Genomic DNA, 23,913 nt, shown 5'->3' on the forward strand with positions numbered 1-23,913 from the left:
TCCTACATTAAAATCAACAGCAGGGTTAATGCACAACTTAATGTACTGACATTGGGCTGCTGTAGACTCTGAAGCCCAAGGATATCCTTGCAGAGTTCAGAACTGGTGATAAAATGTCTTTATACATTGATAACCTCTCTACACCAGAATTAAACTGCTGTCATGCACTGTTCATTTCAAAACACAAAGAAATGCCAAGATAATCATGAAACAAGCCACCAACTGATCAGAGCCCGTAACCTGCATCAGAAGGAGGCATATCTAATATTTGGCATGCACAGCAACTATAGTAGGCGGCTTCTTTCATTCCTAATCCAAGGTAGTTAATAAATTATATTCTTGATTCACCCGGATGATGACAATTTACCAAGCCTAGAAATGCAGAAACTGGGGATGCTTCAGAATCCAACAATATCACACTACTGCCACCTAATGCCCATGACAAGCAAGAAAGCACTTCTGGATCCTGATACCTAAAGATAAAATAGGACTGTATGATTGTACTGTGAAAGAGTGTAGCTTTTAAAAAGACAGTGAAGCTTATTATCCACTTAGATTAATCCATACTTGTTTGAGCCTTCCCCTTTGGCCACCAAACTAATTACCAATAATTAAAGACATGAAGGCTGTTTTGTCTGACCACCTCTCTCCCAAACTCTCCAGGATTACAGCAAGAGTCTTCAAATGAATTGTTGCTTCCTAGTCTATCAAAATACTGCAATTAATACAAAGGCATTTGCTCCTCTAGTTGCAAAACTAGCATTAGAATTTTTTCTTAATACCATGCATTGCAAAAATATTTGTGACTAGTTATTGACAAAAAAAAATCAGTATGCAACAAATCAGATAGAAATCAAGTACTGCCGTATTCCTTATAACCAATGTCCAATGTAAGCTGTTTGTCAAAAGCCTACACAAGAGGCTGATTTTGTGTGCCAGCACGGTGCTAGATAATGGCTACGAATACTGGAGTGTGTTCATTGCTCCATCAGAGCAGTTGCGTACCCATTTTAATCAAGAAAATTAGTGTTTTCATTTGCAGTCTTGTTAGAGCAAAAGCAGATTTAGAAAGTTGCAAGAAAACTCGATACTCGAACAGCATTTTATAAAAAGGGTTAAATAACTGATCAGATTAACCTCCCATTCATTTCAAAAAGATTTAAAGAAAGACTTGCATTTATATAGCACTTTTCACAACCAGACATCTCAAAGTGCTTTTGAGATGTATTTTTGAAGTGTAGTTGCTACTGTATTGTCAGAAACATGGCAGTCAATTTGCAGAGCAAACTGTCGCAAACAGCAATGCGATAATGATCAGATAGTCTGTTTTTGTGATGTTGCTTGAGGGATAAATATTAGCCAGGATATCAGGTATAACTTCCCTGCTCTTCTCCCAAACAGTGCTATGTGATATTTTACATCCACCCAAGCAGGCAGATGGGGCAACGGTTTGACATCTCATCTGAAAGACAGCACCTCCGACAGTGCAGCACTCCCTCAGCAATGCTGTGCCAGCCTTGATTTTTGTACTGCAGCCCCAGAGCGGGACTCGAATCCGGAATCTTGTGACTCAGAGGCGAGAGTGCAACCAACTGAACTATGGTTAACATTAAAAATTGGCCACTACTGTGAAACCTGATGCTCTCAGAAAACAAACATTAGGCAGTCCCAAGTAACTTAGATTGTAAAGTATAGAAGAGACACTCTAAAACTACAGACACTCACAAATTATGAACTACAGACAGCCTTCAATGCATCAAGCCCTTTTTAGAACTTAAAATATGGCACACTGTCGGATGTCACACTGCAAGATGTTCAAACTCTGAAGACTGTGATGATCAATGGATTGTTACTGGATTCCTTTTTGTTCATGCAGGTATTGGCGTTAAAAGTCACATCTGCAACCGTGGTCCGATTCTAAATGCAGCCTGCTTGACAATGCAAGCTGGAAGATGCGTACACATCTGACCCCATGGACACAACCGACACCATGTGGGCCCAGAAGACGTGCATGCACCGAAGCCATGAGGACCTAGATGATGCATACACACCCAACACCACAGTTGGCTGCCACCTCAGACAGTCATTAGAAACAGCTTCTACTGTACATGGCAGACCAGTTTTGTTGTTGTAACTGCTTCTAAATTCTTAGTATTGTTGTAGCTTTTGGTACTGGTCATAATCTCAACTGGTTCTTCAAGATTGTCGAGAATTTTTTTAACTGTAAATACAATGGCCACTTTGAAAATAAGGACGCCTTCAAAAAAAGGGCATCTGATGCCCAACATTGTTCTATTTGTTTCAAAATGCTGTTCTGTAGAATAGATCTACCCTGTTATAGCTGATAACTACAAATGTTATTTTCTAACCCCCACACAGAATTCTCAAAGAACATTGCCATGTTTCCCTTCATTATAACAGTGACGATACTTCAAGAAGTATTTCACTGGCTGTGAAGCACTTTGGGACATCCCACGGTTGCGAAACTAGCTATATAAATGCAAGTTCTTTCTTTCACATGATCCATTAAATCCAGGTCCTGCCTGCTTGATTAGGTGGACAGTAAAAGATCCTATGGTACTATTCAAGAGCAGGGAGCTTTCCTTAGTGCGCTGCCCAACACTCCTGCCTCAACCTCGCTTACCAATAACTAGATTAACTAGTTTTTCATCTTATCACTGTCCACGGTTCCTTGCGGCTTACAGAAAGTCTGTGTTTGCTTACAGAACAGTAAATGATTGGATGTGAAGCAGAGACTGGAGAAGGGACATTACAAATTCAAGTTCTTTAAATAATTAGAAAACAGGTGTAGATATTTACGCTCAGTTACATGAGGTATAAATGAAGGAATATGTTGTGATATATGACAGATGATGCACACCATGAAACAATGAAAATATCTAGATTGTATTCCAAGATGCATGTATTTTAAAATCTTATTTGGATGCAAAAACACTGCTAGAATCTTCAAAAGGGTTAAAACAGGCTCGTTTTAACAAGGCAAGAATTACGGTTGAAGTACAGCTGCTGAGCTGTAGCTGCCTAAATCAAATCGAATTCTGCCCTCTAGCAGCAATTTCTATAGCTTGCAGTAATGTATGTGGTATGCATAGGGAAAATGGTCTAAAATTATCAAAAAGGCAGAAAGCTACTCATCAAACCTTGTGATCATTAACCACTGTTTACATTTGGCTCATTTGCTTGAACAAAACACCATAAATCAGGCACTACTATAGTGCTTATGCCAATTAACACATGGACACACATACTGTAGGCTTGCTAATCTGTCAACAGACAATACTGCCTGCAGTCAAGATCACAGATATTTAAATAATGTATCATGCTCTCACTAGGTGTGAGAGCATACCATGCTTGGTATGTTTGCTTGAGCATTCTGAAAAGCAGAGGTTTTTTAAAAAATGTGCGAACTGTTTAGATGATTGTTTACTTTTATATGTACAATATGGAACAGCAACAACTTCAATTTGCTTGAGGTATTTTACAAGACTAGTAGCAGTAGAACAACAACTTCCATTTATACAGCGACTTTAACAGTAAAGAGTCCCAAGGCGTTTCACAGGAGCATTAGCAAACAAAATTTGTAGCATTCCTGCCTGAGTCAGAAGGATGTGGGTTCAAGACCCATCCAGAGACTTGAGCTCAAAACCTGGGCTGACACTCCAATGCAATACAAGGGAGTGCTGCACTGTCAGAAGTGCTGTCTAATGAAGGAGATGTTAAATGTCTTATGGATGAGATGTCAGGTGGATGTAAAAGATCCCACGACACTATTTTGAAGAGCAGGGGAGTTCTTCCTGGACAATATTTAGTCATCAACTGACATCGCTAAAAAAACAGATGTCTGGTTGTTATCTCATTGCTGCTTCTGGGAGCTTGCTGTGCACAAATTGGCTGCCACGTTTCCTACATTACAACAGTGACTACACTTCAAAAAGCATTTTGGGACAGTGTGAGGTTGTAAAAAAAGCACTATATAAATGCAAGTTCTTTCTTTTCCTTTCTACTGCTGAGGAATAGAACGCACAGCTGATTACAATGATTTGAAAAGATTTTTATGGAGATGTGTTACACTCACCCTACAATACTACATAAATAATAAATCACGACATGTAACCTGGAGAAAGAGGACAGTTCTGAAATGTGGGGGCAGGGGCAGGAGAATGAAAGGCAAGTATGGGTGCCTCTGAATCACGTGGGTTTGTAATTCTTTTGTATAACAACCACCACAACCACTTGTATATATACAGCACCTTGAAAGTAGTAAAATACCCCAAAGTGCATGAATAGCAGAGTGATGTTGGGGATTGACGCGAAGTTGCAATCGCTGATCAATTTTAGACAGCAATGCACAGGATAACACCCAAATCCAAGGCTTGGGTAGCAAAAAACAATGCCAAATGGCATTTGTGAGAGCAGGTGAGAATAGCAGGAGGAATGTGCCTCTTGAACAGTCAAGGAACACATAGCTGAATTAGCATAAATTGCTGAATAAACAACCCTTGTGCGTATATATTTTAAGATCTAGTGAATCTCCCATGGTCTTGCACAGGTGACAGAGAAAAGGGTACATCTATTAGCTGTATCTTTTGGGCCTCCTTATCTCGAGAGACAATGGATACGCGCCTGGAGGTGGTCAGTGGTTTGTGAAGCAGCGCCTGGAGTGGCTATACAGGCCAATTCTGGAGTGACAGGCTCTTCCACAGGTGCTGCAGAGAAATTTGGTTGTTGGGGCTGTTGCACAGTTGGCTCTCCCCTTGCGCCTCTGTCTTTTTTCCTGCCAACTACTAAGTCTCTTCGACTCGCCACAATTTAGCCCTGTCTTTATGGCTGCCCGCCAGCTCTGGCGAATGCTGGCAACTGACTCCCACGACTTGTGATCAATGTCACACGATTTCATGTCGCGTTTGCAGACGTCTTTATAACGGAGACATGGACGGCCGGTGGGTCTGATACCAGTGGCGAGCTCGCTGTACAATGTGTCTTTGGGGATCCTGCCATCTTCCATGCGGCTCACATGGCCAAGCCATCTCAAGCGCCGCTGACTCAGTAGTGTGTATAAGCTGGGGGTGTTGGCCGCTTCAAGGACTTCTGTGTTGGAGATATAGTCCTGCCACCTGATGCCAAGTATTCTCCGAAGGCAGCGAAGATGGAATGAATTGAGACGTCGCTCTTGGCTGGCATACGTTGTCCAGGCCTCGCTGCCGTAGAGCAAGGTACTGAGGACACAGGCCTGATACACTCGGACTTTTGTGTTCCGTGTCAGTGCGCCATTTTCCCACACTCTCTTGGCCAGTCTGAACATAGCAGTGGAAGCCTTACCCATGCGCTTGTTGATTTCTGCATCTAGAGACAGGTTACTGGTGATAGTTGAGCCTAGGTAGGTGAACTCTTGAACCACTTCCAGAGCGTGGTCGCCAATATTGATGGATGGAGCATTTCTGACATCCTGCCCCATGATGTTCGTTTTCTTGAGGCTGATGGTTAGGCCAAATTCATTGCAGGCAGACGCAAACCTGTCGATGAGACTCTGCAGGCATTCTTCAGTGTGAGATGTTAAAGCAGCATCGTCAGCAAAGAGGAGTTCTCTGATGAGGACTTTCCGTACTTTGGACTTCGCTCTTAGACGGGCAAGGTTGAACAACCTGCCCCCTGATCTTGTGTGGAGGAAAATTCCTTCTTCAGAGGATTTGAACGCATGTGAAAGCAGCAGGGAGAAGAAAATCCCAAAAAGTGTGGGTGCGAGAACACAGCCCTGTTTCACACCACTCAGGATAGGAAAGGGCTCTGATGAGGAGCCACCATGTTGAATTGTGCCTTTCATATTATCATGGAATGAGGTGATGATACTTAGTAGCTTTGGTGGACATCCGATCTTTTCTAGTAGTCTGAAGAGACCACGTCTGCTGACGAGGTCAAAGGCTTTGGTGAGATCAATGAAAGCAATGTAGAGGGGCATCTGTTGTTCACGGCATTTCTCCTGTATCTGACGAAGGGAGAACAGCATGTCAATAGTCGATCTCTCTGCACGAAAGCCACACTGTGCCTCAGGGTAGACGCGCTCGGCCAGCTTCTGGAGCCTGTTCAGAGCGACTCGAGCAAAGACTTTCCCCACTATGCTGAGCAGGGAGATTCCACGGTAGTTGTTGCAGTCACCGCGGTCACCTTTGTTTTTATAGAGGGTGATGATGTTGGCATCGCGCATGTCCTGGGGTACTGCTCCCTCGTCCCAGCACAGGCATAGCAGTTCATGTAGTGCTGAGAGTATAGCAGGCTTAGCACTCTTGATTATTTCAGGGGTAATGCTGTCCTTCCCAGGGGCTTTTCCGCTGGCTAGGGAATCAATGGCATCACTGAGTTCCGATTTGGTTGGCTGTATGTCCAGCTCATCCATGACTGGTAGAGGCTGGGCTGCATTGAGGGCAGTCTCAGTGACAGCATTCTCCCTGGAGTACAGTTCTAGGTAGTGCTCAACCCAGCGGTCCATCTGTTTGCGTTGGTCAGTGATTATGTCCCCCGATTTAGATTTGAGGGGGGTGATCTTCTTGATGGTTGGCCCAAGAGCTCTCTTCATGCCATCATACATTCCTCTGATGTTTCCGGTGTCTGAGGCCAGCTGAATATGACTGCATAGGTGTTGCCAGTAGTCGTTTGCGCAACGCCTAGCTGTTCTTTGTGCAGTACTTCTGGCTGCTTTAAGTGCTGCGGATGTTAAATCGCTGGGGGCTTTCTTGTAGTTCAAAAGTGCAATGCGCTTAGCGGCTATGACAGGTTCCAGCTCTTCATTATGAGATTGAAACCAGTCTGCATTTCTCTTCGCACTTTTGCCGTAGGTGGTCAAAGCTGACTCATAGGTGGCGTCTCTGATGTGGGCCCACTTGGTCTCAGCATCCCCTGTGGGAGTGTTTTGAAGGGCTGTTACAAGTGAATTTAGAAATTTTTGTAACAGCTGTGGGTGAGAAATTCTGCTCGTGTTGATGCGCGGGTGGCCCTTCTGCTTGGAATGATGCAACTTCTTTGGTCTGAGTCTAACCTTGCTGCACACCAGGGAGTGGTCGGTGTCGCAGTCCGCACTGTGGAAGCTGCGTGTGATTTGAACACTGTTTAAGGCGGCTCGCCTTGTGACAATGAGGTCTAGCTGGTGCCAACGACGTGATCTTGGGTGCCTCCATGAAACCTGGTGACAGGGTTTAGTGTGAAAGAACGAGTTGGTGATGCAGAGGTTATGATAGGTACACAACTCAAGCAGTCTCTGCCCGTTCTCATTCATCCTTCCAACGCCATAGCGCCCAAGGCAGGAGGGCCATGAGTCATGGTCGGCCCCAACCCTGGCTATTAGCTGTGCACTTGTCGTAACTGGCTGAGAGAGGCTGCAGCGCCTCTCTGGAACAAGAACGAACAATAGTTTTTTTAAATGGTTGCAGACTGAGGTTACAGCAACACCTTTCAAGCAAGCAAGAATAAGAAGTGGAATCATTAATTGTTAGCTTTAGCATTAGTAAATCATATCATACATGAGAAACAGGAAGTTTCAAGAATTTTAATACATTTTACATAGCTTTTCCTGTCAAAAATGGCATCATAAAATGTACAAAAGTTTATGCTTTATGTTTTTGATACTTTAATAATAGTTCCTGGCTTTGGGCTGTGAATAACCTTGCACACGATAAAAGGAATACATTCTTTCCAAGTGGCTTGTCTATTTAAACTGGTTAGGCATGGAGGAACAAGAGGATATAAAGATAAAATATTAAGCAAGTAGTTAGGTTAGAAACACTAAGTGTTTATTTTCACAGTCAAAAGCCTCTGGAACAGACTTAAAGGGCAGTTCTAAGTATGGATTCATTGCAGTCTCCCAAATGGAAGCTGGACAGATTCTCCAAGTGTGGAGAATGTTACAGAGGTGGAAATGGACAGTTTTAGTGATTCCGCGAATATGTGGTTGGAAGTTCATCTCGGGGTCAAATATGACACCAAGATTGCAAACAGGCTAGTTTAAGTCTCAGACTGTTGCAAGAGAGAGAGAGAGAGATGAAGTCGGTAGCTAGGGAACGGAGTTTGGAGCAGGGATCGAGAACAATGGCTTTAGACTTCCCAATATTTAACTGGAGGAAATTTCTGTTCATCCACAGTGATAATTTAGCAACAGCAGAGGAATCAAGAGAATTGGTGGTGAGGTAGAGCTCAGCGACGTCAGCCTACATGGTGAAAACTAACGTGGTGCTTTTGGATGATATCGCCGAGGGACAGCAGGTAAAACAAAAATGAGGCGGCCAAGGATAAATCATTGGGGGACACCACAGCTAATGGGAGTAGGAAGAGAAGCCATTCCAAGTGATCCTCTGGCTACGATTAGATAGATAAGCATGGAACTGGATGAGAGCATTCCCACCCAGCTGGATGACAGTGGAGATGCGTTGGAGAAGGATGACATGGCCAATTGTGAAAAAGGCTGCGGACAGGTCAAGGACGCAGAGGTATAGTTTACCTTTGTCACAGTCACGTAGAATGTTATTTTGAGCAGTTTCGGTACTGTGCCAGGGCGGAGAACTGATTGGAGGAATTCAAAAACATGGAGTGCCTGAAAAGATGGTAACGGATTTGGGAGGCGACAACATGTTCAAGGGCTTGGGAGGGGAAAGGGAGACTGGAGGTGGTGCAGTAGTTTGCAAAGATGGTAAGGTCAAGGGTGTTTTTTTTGAGAGGGGCAATGACAGCAGATTTAAAGAAGACCGAGGCAACAGCTGAAGAGAGAGAACCATTAACAACATCAGCTAATGTAGGAACCAGGAGGGGAAGCTGGGTGGCCAGCAGTTTCATGGGAACGGGGTCGGGAGAGCAGGAGGTGGATCTCATGAACAAGATGAGTTCGGAGAGGGCATGATGGGAGATAGGAGAGAAACTAGAGAAAGATGCAAGTTCCAGGGCCAGGGCAGCAGGGAACTTTGGAGGAAGTTTGGGCCGGTGGGCTAATAGAAGGGAGGCACTTGGCAGAGGCAGCTGATTGTCACTAAGATCGAGACCATTCAAAGAAGTCCATAAGCTCCTTACACTTACTGGAGGTGAGGGTGTAGGAGACAGGACAGAGGGGGTCTCCAAAAGCAATAACATTTTAAATGCAGTATGTTGCTGTATACCTCATTTTAAATGTTTTCTCTGTAAATTTTGCAATGTATTCATCTATCCAGCTTTCTTCTCATTATACTGTAACAAAATGTTCATATTTCTTCACTGGCCCAGCATCAACCATTTTGTATTTTCCTTCAGGAGGCCAATCCCTGCAACCCTGGTCTACTACAAACAATAGAGGCAGAGATGTGGTCTAAAAAGACTGTACCATAAATAATGTAACAACCACCTCTTTTTAATCATTTTTTTCTCCTTTCATGGGATGTGGGCATTGCTGGCAAGGCTAGCATTTGTTGGCCATCCCTTATTGCCCTTGAGAAGGTGGTGGTGAGACGCCTTCTTGAACCGCTGCAGTCCATTTGGTGTAGGTACAGCCACAGTTCTGTTAGGGAGGGAGTTGCAGGATTTTGACCCAGCAACAGTGATAAATGGCAATATAGTTCCAAGTCAGGATGGTGTGGGGTTTGGAGGGGAACTTGCAGGTGATGGTGTTCCCATGCTTCTGCTGCCCTTGTCCTTCTACATGGTAGAGGTCAGAAGTATGGCCAGGGCGCCTTGAGGCCACACTCGGTCAAATGCTACCTGGTATCACCTCTTGCATTCAGCCCCTTTGTCCATGTTTGGGCCTATGGTGTAATGAGGTCTGGAGCCAAGTGCCCTTGGCAGAAACCAAACTAAGGATCAGTGAGCAGGTTATTTTAGAATAAGTGCTGCTTGATAGCAATGAAATGATACTTTCCATCAGTTTGCTTGATGACTGAGAGTAGATTGATGGGGCAGTAATTAGCTGGATTGGATTTACCCTGCTTTTTGTGGACCGGACATACCTGACCAATTTTCCACATTGTCAAGTAGTTACCAGTGTTGTAGCTGTACTGGAACAGCTTGGCTAGAGGTGCAGCTAGTTCTGGAGCACGAGTCTTCAGTATTACAGCCAGGATGTTATCAGGCCTTTGCTGTATGCAGTACCTTCAGCTATTTCTTGATATCACTTGTAGTGAATCAAATGAGCTGAAGACTGGCATCTGGGGATACAAGGGGGAACATTATAACATGTAATGGACCATGTATTATTCAGATGGTACAGTGGAGCCATGTACATTTAAGGTCACAAAGTCTAAGGTACAGGGTTTATAAAGTAGCTCTCTGACCGGTGTAATTTCTGCACTATATCCTATGTGGGTAGGAAGTACTTTACTGAAAGCTATGCAAGAAATTGCCAGAGGGAAGAATTTGGTTCATTCAAGCAGCTATGCCTCAAAGTTCTTTCCTATCTAAAATAAAAACAGAAAATGTTGGAAATGCTCTACAGGTCTGGCAACATCTGTGGAGAGAGAAAAACAGAGTTAACATTTCAGGTCTGTGACCTGATTATTTTCAACATTTTCTGTTTTTATTTCAGAGTTCCTGCAATATTTTGCTTTTGTTCTTCCTTACATACTTCAGAGAAGGCTGCTTTTAACCCTTTGATAAGCGTAGCAGTATCTCTAATTGTTGATAAGTAAACACAGCCTCAATGTGAGATAGAAGTGAACTGTTTGGTGTGGGACTGCGCAGGAGAGATCAATAGATTGAGTACAGTGGGCCTGTATACTCTGGAGTTGAGAAGAATTAGAGGTGACCTCATTAAAATGTATGACATTCTGAGAAGGCTTGACAGGGTAGATGCTGACTGCAGAGTCTCGGACTAGGGGTCATAGTTCTAGGATATGGGGGTCAGCCATTTAGGATTCAGATGAGGAGAAATTTCTTTACTCAGAGGGTTGTGAATCTTTGGAATTCTCTACCCCAAATGGCTGTGTCAAAAAGGTGTCATTAAATATATTCAAGATTAAAATTCTTGTGCACGAAAGAAATCAAGGGACGTGGGGATATGGCAAGAAAGTGGATTGATGTAGAACTTCAGCCATGATCATATTGATTGATGGAGACTGCCCCTATTTATGTTGAATTTCCATCCAGGCTGCAGGTCAGAACTACAATAAAATGCCTGGATTTCTTTTTCTTTTAGTTAATAAATATATTGGATCCAAGGTTATTTTTGAAGTTGCAGGATACAGATTGTGCTGAGGTGTTTCACATTTGTAATGTAAGAAAAAACTATTGTTAAGACCGAGGTGGGAGGCGTGCACTGTCTTTTCTAGTTCCACTTCTCCGCAGATCACGTCATGTATTTTAAAAATGTTTACCCAGTCTACTCTTTATCCCAGAATAAAATACACCAACCAGGTTTCTTTAATAAACAAAAAATTATCAGTTTATCATCAAACAAGACTTACCCAGTAATGAAGCAAAGCATTAACACACAGGTTGAAATATGAAAGTTCCCTTTTTAAACTCCACAGACACACACAGGAAGAAATGCAGAAATTCTCTCTGCAGAGGTTTGTTACAAAAAAATAATTATTTGCCAAATACTTGTTAATTCTTGAAGAAAAAGAGAAGATATGGAAGGGAGTCAATTGTCCCTTTTGGTCTGGCGTCCAGATACATGGAGACAGGTCACTGGGATCTTTTCCAAAGCTGTTCTTCTCAGGCAGTGTTGAGAATTTATTTGGCAGATTTTTCCAGCTTCTCAGGAGAGATGCAGCACCAGGAATTTTAGCTCTCCCAAACTGGATCTTTGCAAGGTTTCTTCAAAATCGTAGAGGAAGAGGTGAGCTGCATGGTTTGTTTTTCCTTGGCAGGCAAAACACCAACTGTCTTCAAAACAGTTCACACCCTAACTGAACTAAAACAATATCCAAACCCCAAACAGAAAGTCAACCTCTTAACCTCCAAAAACCTTGACATGTGGCTTCTCTGTAAACATATTCCCCAGGTCACCAAGGTTTCTGAAACACAAACAAGAAATGCTGGAAATACTCAGCAGGTCTGGCAGCATCTGTGGAGAGAGAAGCAGAGTTAACGTTTCAGGTCAGAGACCCTTCATCAGAACTGGCAGATATTAGAAATGTAAAAGGTTTTAAGCAAGTAAAGCAGGGGTGGGGCAAGAGATAACAAAACAGGTGTTGCTAGGACAAGGTCACAGAGAACAAAGGTCAGAGAACAAAGGCAAACGGTATGTTAATGGTATGCTGAAAGACAAAGCATTAGTGGAGAGGGTGTTAATGGACAGAAAACTGAGCAGTTTTCTGTCCATTAATACCCTCTCTGTACTAATGCTGTGTCTTTCAGCACACCATTAACATACCGTTTGCCTCTGCTCTCTGACCTTCTGGTCAGTTATTCTCTGTGATCTTGTCCTATCAACACTTCTTTTGTTATCTCTTGTCCCACCCCCTCTTTACTTGCTTAAAACCTTTTACATTTCAAATATCTGCCAGTTCTGATGAAGGGTCACTGACCTGAAACGTTAACTCTGCTTCTCTCTCCACAGATGCTGCCAGACCTGCTGAGTATTTCCAGCATTTCTTGTTTGTGTTTCAGATTTCCAGCATCTGCAGTATTTTGCTTTCACCAAGGTTTCTGTTGTATACTGAGTTTAAAACACATGATTTCCAGCACAGGTTGTTTTCAAACAACATCTCAGTGTCCCTTCAGTGAACTGTCAACAAAACACAGTCCAGCATTTATAAAATCTTCAGCCTTCCAGTGAATCCATCTTCACAATTTAAATGAGTCCTCAAAAAAAAGTTTAAAAATAGAAGCACTTTCGGAACATTATCAATAACTAGCTTTCTTTTTTAAAAAAAAGATTGTTGGAAATCAGCTTCATGAAATTTGTCTGGGACATATATCCCTATAATTAAGGAAGTGCGATAGAGGAAGTGCACACAGGTACATTGTTTTGGAAAGAGATATCAAATCATTGAATCGTATGGCACAGAATGCCATTTGGCCCATCGTGTCTGTGCTGGTTCTTTGAAAGAGCTATCCAATTAGTCCGATTCCCCTACTATTTCCTCATAGCCCCGCAAATTTTTCCTTTTCAAGTACGCATTCAATTCTCTTTTGAAAGTTACTATTGGATCCACTTCTACCACCCTTTCAGGCAGTGGACTCCAGGTAGTAAAAAGTCCGTGTAAAAAATATTTCTCCTCTTCTGTTCCTTGCCCATTACCTTAAATCTGTGTTCACTGGTTACCAGCCCATTTGCCAGTGTTTCTCCTTGTTTACTCTATCAAAACCCTTCATAAATTTTGACCATCTGTATGCAATCTCACCATAACTTTTTCTTCTCTAAGGAAAACAATCCCAGCTTCTCTGCTCTCTCTTCGGAACTCCCTTCCTAACAGCACTGTTAATGTACCGACACTCAATCTGTTTCAGGTGATAACTGGGCATAGCTTGGCCATGTTAGGCTAACCAAAATAGCCCATGTATGTTTTAGACGCACAAGTCCATCCAGGACAAAGCAGTCTGCTTGATTGGCACCCCATCCACAAACATTCACTCCCTCCACCACCGACGCACAGTGGCAGCAGTGTGTACCATCTACAAGACGCACTGCAGAAATGCACCAAGTGTCCTTAGACAGCGCCATCCAAACCTGCGACCTGTACCAACTAGAAGGACTAGGGCAGCAAATGCATGGGAACACCACCATCTGCAAGTTCCCCTCCAAGTCACACACCATCCTGACTTGGAACTATATCGCAATTCCTTCACCGTCGCTGGGTCAAAATCCTGGAACTCCCTTCCTAACAGCACTGTGGGTGTACCTACCTCACATGGACTGCAGTGGCTCAAGAAGACAGCGCACCAGCACCTTCTGAAGGGCAATTAGGGATGGGCAATAAATGCTGGCCAAGCCAGCGATGCCCACATCCCATGAATGAATAAAAAAAATGTTGCAGCTAAGAGACACATACAAGGGCTATATCAAGTTACTACAACTCTATTGCCCACAAAGTCATGAACATTGATATCTGCCAGACCCTTAGTGTCAGAAAAACAAATTACAAGCCAGCATAATATCAAATATATAATCATTTTCACTTTGACAGCAAAGCCATTTACCACACAGAACTTCTGAAATGAGACTTTCCCACAGCCCTACTCTGTACTTGCCTCATTCCTTGCACTCATCTCCTTTCAGCTGATGTGCTCCCTCAGCTACAGTTAACAGGATCACTGGCAATGCCCAGCCCCTTCCCTGTGCCTGTATTCATCTCATCAGAACAATCACAGGGCCCTAATCCTCACTTTGCACCCTGGCCCCAGGTGTTGCATTTTACCTTACGACCTCCTACTCACCCAACATCTTCCTCCCCCACCCCCATTCAAAAAGGTCCTTAAAATCTACCTCACATCACTGTTGGTCACTTCCCCCAACATTTGCACCTATTTGGATCTGATAACCAATTGTGAAGAGCCTATGAATACTGAAACACATTAAAGGCGCTAATATAAATGCAAGTAGATGTTATTTTAAATTCTTGCACGGGATGGTGGGGTAGTGGTAATGTTACTAGACTAGTAATCTAGAGGCCCCCACTTAATACAGTGGAGACAAGTTCAAATCCCACTTTGGCAGCCGGTGGAATTTAAATTCAATTAATTAATAAATCTAAAATTAAAAGATAGTGTCAGTAAAGGTGACCATGAAACTGCCAGATTGTTGTAAAATCCCACCTGGTTCACTAACATCCTTTAAGGATGGAAATCTGCTGTCATTACCCCTTCTGACCTACATGTGACTCCAGACACAGAGCAATGTAATTGACCCTCTGAAATGGCCTAGCAAGCCATTCAACTATACCAAACTGCTACAGAAAAGTCTGAAAATTAATAAAACTGGATGGAGCACCCAGCATTGACCTAGGCACCGGAAATGACAATGACATGCCCGGTCAGTTGACCATACAAAGTCTTTATTAACATCTGAGGACTTGTGCCAAAATTGGGAGTGCTGTCCCACAGACTAGTCAAACAACAGCCTGACACCGTGATACTCACCGAACTATACCTTACAGCCAATGTTCCAGACTCCTCCATCACCATCCTGGGGTATGTCTTGTCTCATCAGAGGTGGCAGCACAGTGGTATACATTCCGGAGAGAGTTGCCCTGGGAATTCTCAACATTGACTCCAGATCTCATGAAATCTCATTGCATCAGGTCAAACACGGATAAGGAAACCTCTTGCTGATTACCACCTACCACCCTCCCTCAGTTGAAGAATCAGCTCTCCTCTATGTTGAACAACACTTGGAAGAAGCACTGAGGGTAGCAAGGGCACATAATGTACCGTGGGTGGGGGACTTCAATATCCATCACCAAGAACTGGCTGTGTTCTGAAGGATATATCTGCAACAGGTAGTGAGGGAACCAACAACAGGAAAAAAAACTGGCTTGACCACCACCCCTCCCTCCCTCCCCCTCCCCCCAACGAATCTACCTGTTGCAGGTGCATCTGTCCATGACAGTACTGGCAAGAGTAACCATCGCACAAACACTGTGAAGACAAAATCCTGTCTTTGCACTAAGATACCGTCCATAATGTTGTGTGACACGACCATCAAGCTAAGTGGGATAGATTTAGTACAGACCTAGCAGCTCAAAACTGGACATCCATGAGATGCTGTGGGCCATCAGCAGCAGCAGAATTGTATTCAACGACAATCTGTAACCTCGTGGCCCGGCATATCCCTCACTCTACCATTACCATCAAGCCAGGGGACCAACCCTGGTTCAATGAGGAGTGCAGGAGGGCAAGCCAGGAGCAGCACCAGGCATACCTAAAAAAGAGGTGCCAACCTGGTGAAGTTACAACACAGAACTACATGCATGCCAAACAGCGTAAGCAGCATGCAATAGACAGAGCTAAGTGACCCCACAACCAACGGATCAGATCTAAGCTCTGCAGTCCTGCTACATCCAGTCATGAATGATGGTGGACAATTAAACAGCCAACAAGAGGAGGAGACTCCACAAACATTGCCATCCTCGATGATGGGGGAGCCCAGCACATCAGTGCAAAAGACAAAGCTGAAGTATTTGCAACCATCTTCAGCCAGATGTGCTGACTGAATGATCCACCTCAGCCTCCTCCTGAGGTTCCCAGCATCACAGATGTCAGTCTTCAGCCAATTCAATTCATTCCATGTGATATGAAGAAATGGCTGAAGGTACTGGATACAGCAAAGGTTATGGGCCCTGACAACATCCTGGTTGTAGTACTGAAAGCTTATGCTCCAGAACTAGCCATGCCCCTATCTAAGCTGTTCCAGTGTAGCTACAACACTGGCAACTACTTGACAATGTGGAAAATTGGTCAGATATGTCCTGTCCACAAAAAGCAGGACAAATGCAATCTGGCCAATTACTACCCTATCAGTATATTCTCAAATCATCAGCAAAGTGACTGAATGAATCATTTCATTGCTATCCAGCAGCACTTACACAGCAATAACCTGCTTACCGATGCTCAGTTTGGGTTCTGCCAAGATCACTCAGTTTCAAACCTCATTATATTCTTGGTCCAAACATGGACAAAAGAGCTCAACTCAAGGAACTCAAAGTGGGTTGGGGGGGGGGGGGGGGGTGGGGGCAAGGGGTGGAGAGAGTGGTGTCATGGCCCTTGACATGAAGGCAGCATTTGACTGACTGTGGCATCAAGGAGCCCCAGAAAAACGAAGTCAATGGGAATAAGGAGGAAAACTCTCCATTGATTGCAGTCATACCTAACAGAAAGGAAGATGGCTGTGGTTGTTGCAGACCAAACATCTAAGCCTCAGGACATTGTTGTAGGAGTTCATCAGGGTAGTGTCCTAGGCCCAACCACCTTCAGTTTATTTATCAATGACCTTCCCTCCATAAGATCTGAAGTGGGGATGTCCACTGACGATTGCACAGTGTTGCAACTCCTCGGATACTGAAGCAGTCTATGTCCACGTGCAACAAGACCTGGACAACGTTCAGGCTTGGGCTGATAAGTGGCAAGTAACATTCGCATCACAAAAGTGACAGGCAATTACCATCTCCAACAACAGCATATCTTAACCAGCTCCCCTTGACTTTCAGCAGCATTACCCATCACTGAATCACCCATCAACAACATCCCTGGGGGTTACCTTTGACCAGAAACTTAACTGGACCAGCCATATAAATACTGCGACTACAAGAGGAGGTCAGAGGATGAGGATTGTGTGATGAGTAACATACCATCTAACTCTCCAAAGCCTGTCTGCCATCAACAAGGCACAAGTCAGGAGTGCAATGGAATACTCTCCACTTGCCTGGATGAGTGCAGTTCAACAACATTCACAAAGCTCAACACTATCCAGAACAAACTGCCCACTTGATTGGCACCCCACCAACACATTAAATATTCACTCTTTCCACCAATGGAACACAGTGGCAACAGTGTATACCATCTAAAAGATGCAGTGCAGCAACTCACCAAAGCTCCTTCAATGGCACCTTCCAAACCCGCGACCTCTACCACCTAGAAGGACCAAAGCATCAGTCAAATAGGAACACCACCACCTGCAAGTTGCCCTCCAGGCCACACAACATCCTGACTTGTAACAATATCACTGTTCCAGAAACGTCAAACCCCCTTCCTAAAAGCACTCCGTGCACATGGACTGCAAAGGTTCAAGTAGGCGGCTCACCACCATCTTCTCAAGGACAATTAGGGATGGGCAATAAGTTCTGGCCTTGCCAGCAATGCTCCTATCCCATCAAATCAGCATTGTGAAAACAATAACTTAGAGTACTGTGTTCCATTCTGGGAACTACACCTCAGGAAGGATTTATTGATCTTGGAGGGGGTTCAACACAGAGTCACCAGAACGATACTGGGGCTAAATGAATTAAATTCTGAAGAATAGGGTGCATAGACTAGGCTTGTATGCCCTTGATTATAGAAGATTAAGGGGATATCTAATTGAAAAGTTTAAGATGACTGAAGGATTTGATAGGGTGGATAGAATCCATGATAGGGAAGAACCTTAAAATTAGAGCTAGACCATTCAGGGGTGATGTCAGAAAGCACTTCTTCATACAAAACGGTAATGGAAATTGCTTAAAATAGAGACATGTTGTTGAAACTTTTTGTCTTGCACTCATCAGGACAATCCACAAGAATAACCAATGTAAGAGAAAACAAGTTATACTGTATGAGAAGAGAGTGTTGATAAGTTGGCAAATGAACTGTGATTGGTAGGGGTGTTGCCATAGAGAATGCACCAGTTGACAGTGACTGACAGGTAACTGCCAAACTTTGTTTGAAATTTAAAATGGGCAGCTTGACTCTGGTCAAGGCATTGCCCTGAGGAATGAACCAGTGAATGGCTGTCACTTATTTTTTTTAGCTGAAACAGGCGCAATGTTTGTACATGTTCTGCCTACAAAGAACAGGGCCCTGTGTATTAATATATGCAGCTTCCAGTATGTGCAAATGCGCCACACTGTGAGCCCTACTACAATCTTAAATTGATTGTCAGTGCAATCCTTAGCACACTGAGGGTTATTTAGCAAATGTTGTCCAATTGCGGAATCACATCTAATGTTGAAACACGGTGTTTTGAGTTTTGCTTGCATGGGCTGGTTAGGTCCGGCCTGTACCTTGCCCGTTGCTGACAGTGGAAGGGACATGTTGTTTGGTCTTTGGTCCTGCCTATCACACAAATGAGTAACGTGATATATGAATTTCAATGCCAGTGTGATGTTAGGTGTATGGGCCGTACGTCCCAAAGACCGTTCTTTGCAGACAGAAAGAACATGTACAAACATTGCACTTGTTTCAGCTAAACAAAATAAATGACAGCCATTTGCTGCTTCATTCCTCAGGGCAATGCTTTGACCGGAGTCAAGATGCCTGATTTAAATTTCAAAGCTTGGCAGTTAACTGTCAGTCACTGTAAACTGGTGCATTCTCCATGGCAATGCTTCTACCAGAGTTCACTTGCCAACCAATCAGCACTCTCTTCTCATACAGTATAAAGTAATTGTTTTCCCTTACATTGGTATTCTTGCAGATTGTCTTAATGAGTGCAAGATGAAAAGCTTCAACAACTTGTCTCTATTTTCAGCAATACTCAAGTTCTGTACTATCAAATGACTATTGGTAATGGAAATCTGAAACTCCGCAACAAGACTTTTGAGGCTCGTTAGTTGAAAATTTCAAAACTGGGTTTTAGAGATTTTTATTAGGCAAGGCTATTAAGGGCTATGGAACCAAGACAGTTAGGTGGAGTTAAGATGCAGATCAGCCATGGCCTAATTGAATGGCAGACAGGCTTGAGGGACTAAATGGCCTCCTCTTGTTCATTTAAAAAACATTTTTCCTTAATTTAAATTCAATGTGCACCTCTCCTTCTCACTAGTTATTTTTTGTGATGCATATTTAAACAGCAGTTCCAGTTTTCTCTTTGTTCAAACTCACAGGGGAATCCATCATCATAGATGGTTCTTTCAGCATCAGTACTTAAGTAACCACGAAGGCACTCAATGAACTCTGAATGCTACACAACATTCTGGACTATAAAGGAAACCCTCCAGCACCTTGCTCAAGTAGCCTTTTAGCATAAGTGCCAGACAGTGAGTGCCATACTATCTGGCAATGGAGGGCATCACAACTAAACTGAATTTTCAACCAACAGCCACAAGCTTTCCAGTAGCAGATAATCACAGGACAGCAGTGGCACAAACTGGGAACTGAATCTAGAATCTTCCAGAACTTTATATTTTTAAGTATTTTCTGAATGCTGGACCTCTGTTCAGTGCCATACAATCGGGGATTTTTTCTCTATTCATTGTCAGATATTTTGTCTACTATCAAGGTACACAGTGAAAACAGATTTTATATGGAAGAAGAATCTAATTGTGCAATAACAGCTAATCTACAAACAAAAAAGGTTTCTTACAATAGTGACCTATCTATGCTTAAATGCATTCAGACTTACTCAGGGCTACCTACGTTATACTTAGGTTCCAGCCATGGAGGCAGGCAGTAGTATATTAATCACAGAGCCAAGTCCAGTGTCTTGTAACCAGACACAGTTTCCTACATTGCAGGTTCATTATCAAACATATTCTATTTAATATCCTTCACACATTACTACGCGAGTGTAAATTGCATCAAAACTCATAACTTCTAATTCATTAAAGTCTCTGTCACCTAAATCACAAGTACTAATGTTGTCATTAATTTGGCTTCAGAAGAAACATGATACTTTCAAACCCACCCTCAAGAAATGAAATATCCTTAATACTAAATATTGTTCGGAATTATTTTGTTTAAATCAAATAAGTGTTACGACCAGGTGAGAAGGGATCTAGGGGTTCCCTCAGCCTTTGCCTGGTTTAACCGTAACAGGGTTCAATTTTAAAGAACACCGTGTTTTTAGCTCCCCCCTCAGTGAATCCTGGTTCACTGCTTTCCAGTTGTAAGGCAAAGAAATCAGACAGGTTTTCTTAGATTTAAACAAGGTGGAAGTTTATTAATCTTAAACTCTAATTCGGTTAGCGACTACAAATATGCGACACGACCACGCTAGCGTGCATATGCGATAAACACACACGCAGATAGAGACAGAAAAAGTCGAAAGAATAAAAGGGGAAAAGTTTGAGGCAATATCTGGTAGTTACAGTCCTTTGAGTTTGACGTTGAGTCATTGGTTGCCAGTAAGTCTTGCTGTTCGTTGGGGCCCAGTGCACGCTTTAACTTGTTTCGATGTAGGAGTCTTTTCTCTCTTGAGTTTACATGTCTTCAGTGGGTCCGGAGGCTTGTGAGAAAGCGAGAGAGCCAGCCAAGAGAGAGGCTGTCTTGTTCCAGGTTCAGTTGCAGTCTGAATTCAAACTGTCCTGTGTCTAATTCAAAAGCTTGGACCAGCTGGTTAGTCATGTGACCAGCTGGTTTAACCACTTCTGCGTTTGTGGATTCCATCATCTCAGCAGACCCTGGAATGCGAGCTTCCTTACACATTCAATGTCTGATCAAGATCCATTTGGGTTAATTGGACCAGGGAGTAGTTCTGTGTCTTTCCCAGCACTGTCTTGGTATGCAAATGTCCTTCCAGCCAAGTGTCTGGTGCTCTCTTGTAAAAGAAGTAATTTCTTCAGTCCAGTAACAGTTTAAAAATTAAGGTTCATATGATGAAATTAACACGCCTCATTCTTGGCAGGTGGGGGTCTGCATGACATAAAACAATACCCTGGTGTAGGGTAGCTTGACGTGTTCATTATTTTTGTATTACTTTGCAAATCAGAATCGAATCTGATCGTACGTTCACTTGCTGCAAAATAAAGCATCTCGTCAATTCATAGCTAGGTGTCGTCACACCAAGTGTTTTCTCATGCCACTTTGAAAGAACCACAGATGCGAGAGACGTAAGTATGCAGTTAAAATCACTCCTGCAGTATGCTATCACGCTGTTAGCTATGTTAGAGAAACTTCTAAGCTTGTTTGTGAAGAAGACAGAGACTCGGATGCTTTGGTGGAGACTGTTTATTGCTTGCCGCAGAGCTTACTTCTCCACTCCGAACAACACCCAGCCAGTGCTGGCTGGCTCTTCTTTATACATACATCTGAGTACAACTAACTAATCAACACCCAACATCTGTTGACCCTACTACCTTCAACTACTAGGTATTTAAACATCCATTAACAGAACTTATTAGACACTAACAGATTCCCCTCTTTTCTTTAAATTAAATACATATATATAGAATGAAAATGAGACAAAATAATGATATTCTTCTTTATCTTACATTATTATACCATCAACCTTCAACAGCACCAGCCATTAACATACTGTATATTACCCCTTTTTTAAAAGCAAACAAAAAAACTTGTTTAATTACAAAGCAATCTTAACATTAAAAAATTCCATGTTTTCCGAACTCATCATAACACAAGACAGCCCTCTTCTAGGACATCCAATAATTTATTTTGCACCTCTCTTTGTAAAACAATGCAAAAACTGATGACTTACGTTGATCTGTTTTATTTTGGAAATTTCTTTTCCTTCCAACATTTCTTTTATACTCGTGAGATCAATCCTCAACCTCTTTTCCGTGACATTTTTTGTCGAATGGACATTGTCCCAGACAGAATGGTTATCCTTATAGCATTCTATTAGAAAATTTATCTCTGATTGCCCTTATATGAGAGTTCCTTTAAGATACTCGATAAATGCATACCCACATCTATCACTTCTACCAGTGCAAGTGTCTCAGCAGCTAAGGTGCTTTTAACTATCCTCTTCATTTTCTTCGATTCCCAGGCTAATGGACCACATTTATCATTTCTTCCCACCAAAAATATAATGAACCCTGCTGTGCTCGAATAGCCATTGGGAAGATTAGTGTGTGAGGCATCGCTAAAAATTTCATTTCATTTCTTCTGGGTCACCCAAGACTGGAAGCTTGAGTGTACATTTGTCTAAACTCAATTTCTTCAATGTCTTATTTGCTTTCAGCACTTCCCCAACAGTAGCATGTTTCAGCATGGTGCTCAATTCTAATACATCATAGCAAGCATCTGGTCTCGTGTGTGTACACAAGCAGTTTAATTGCCCAATTAAGCTCTTTAACTGGTCTGCTTCTTCCTTGGTTGCTGTCTTCCTTTTGTGAGGATCTGGTGCGGTTTATTGGGATCCTATTAACATTCTCTAGGTAAGATTGTTGATTTAGGGTTACCCCCAACTTAGTCTGCCTAATATTCAACCCTATATATTTAAAAACTCTGGAAGCCCGAGTTCCAATTTTAAATTCCTGCAGAACTTTATCTACCACAAATTTCTTAAATGCCGCAGATCCTTCCCCCATCAAGAAAATGCCTGCTAGTTTTTCTTCATAGTACCAATAAAACATTGCCAGTTCTGCTTTTAGCTGAATACCACAAGCTTTTAGTAGGACGGACCTAACTGCACAATACCACACCCTGGATGCATCGTTTAGCCCATAAACACACTTGTTTAGCTTCCATAATGTCCCCTCTATATCTCCAGCTGGCTTTAAAAATGCTTCCCTTTGAAATTTCTCCCCTTGCAAAAATGCTGCTTTGATGTCAATGGACTTACATTCCCATGAGTTAAAGGCCTGCTACCCGACCTGAACCCAACGTCATGTGTCGGGTTCGGGTCGGGTCCCACTTCCAGGTCCGGCATTCGGGCTCGGGTCGGGTCAGGCTGGATCGGACACGCTCTATTACCACCTCAGATAAGTGACTCTAATGTTAATTTATTTTTTGGACTTTAAAGGTGGTTTTGTTAGTTATTTTAAGCTTGTGCAGGTAAGGAACAAAGTGAAAAACAGAAGGTAGGTTAACTGATGGTTGGGTCGGGTCGGGTCGGGTGCAGGAAAAAATGGAAGGACTCGGGCCGGGCCGGCCTCGGGGTCGGATGGGGTTCTGTCGGGCTCGGGTTGGGTCTCATTTGCAGACCCAAGCAGGCCTTTACCATGAGTGCGTTGCTAAAAGGGCTAGGAAAATCCTCAGACTTGCTTTTCCTGCTGTTGGGGAGTCTGCCCTAACTTCTTGGTTGCCTAGTCATTCCTCAAACCTCCAAGCTACAAGTCTGGCCTTAGCTTTATACGTACCATCAGGAAGTACTTTCGCTGTACAGATCCATCTATGGGACAATGCTTGTTGTCCTCTATCTGGCACCTCTGTGTATATGCCAAACTCTCTTCAACTGTCAAGCTCTTTCTGCTTTGCATCCTTTACCAATTACCATTGTTAGTAGCCGCTCGAGCTTCTCTATTGTAACAGCTCCTACTTCTTGTGGTGCTCCTTGCTCTTGTGAAACCACGTCCCCTACTAGATTTCCTATCTCTTTCTGGACTGCTACTACTTGACCTGTCCCTCCTACAA

The 23,913-nt window shown here is 43.0% G+C and overlaps 1 protein-coding gene across 5 annotated transcripts in view; it reads right to left on the reverse strand.

The window, feature by feature from the left end:
* dnajc24 (DnaJ (Hsp40) homolog, subfamily C, member 24) overlaps nucleotides 1-23,913 on the reverse strand; it is a 106,699-nt gene that overhangs the window by 67,835 nt on the left and 14,951 nt on the right. For 3 of the 5 annotated variants that reach the window (XM_068046600.1, XM_068046599.1, XM_068046603.1), the window contains exon 4: nucleotides 17,494-17,538. The exons of the other annotated variants lie outside the window; for them this stretch is intronic. In XM_068046600.1, the coding sequence (XP_067902701.1) occupies nucleotides 17,494-17,538 (45 nt within the window). The remainder of the gene's footprint in view (nucleotides 1-17,493; nucleotides 17,539-23,913) is intronic. 5 annotated transcript variants of the gene reach the window in all.

This window comes from Heterodontus francisci, chromosome 14, assembly GCF_036365525.1.
Source record: "Heterodontus francisci isolate sHetFra1 chromosome 14, sHetFra1.hap1, whole genome shotgun sequence".
Taxonomy (NCBI): Eukaryota; Metazoa; Chordata; class Chondrichthyes; order Heterodontiformes; family Heterodontidae; genus Heterodontus; species Heterodontus francisci.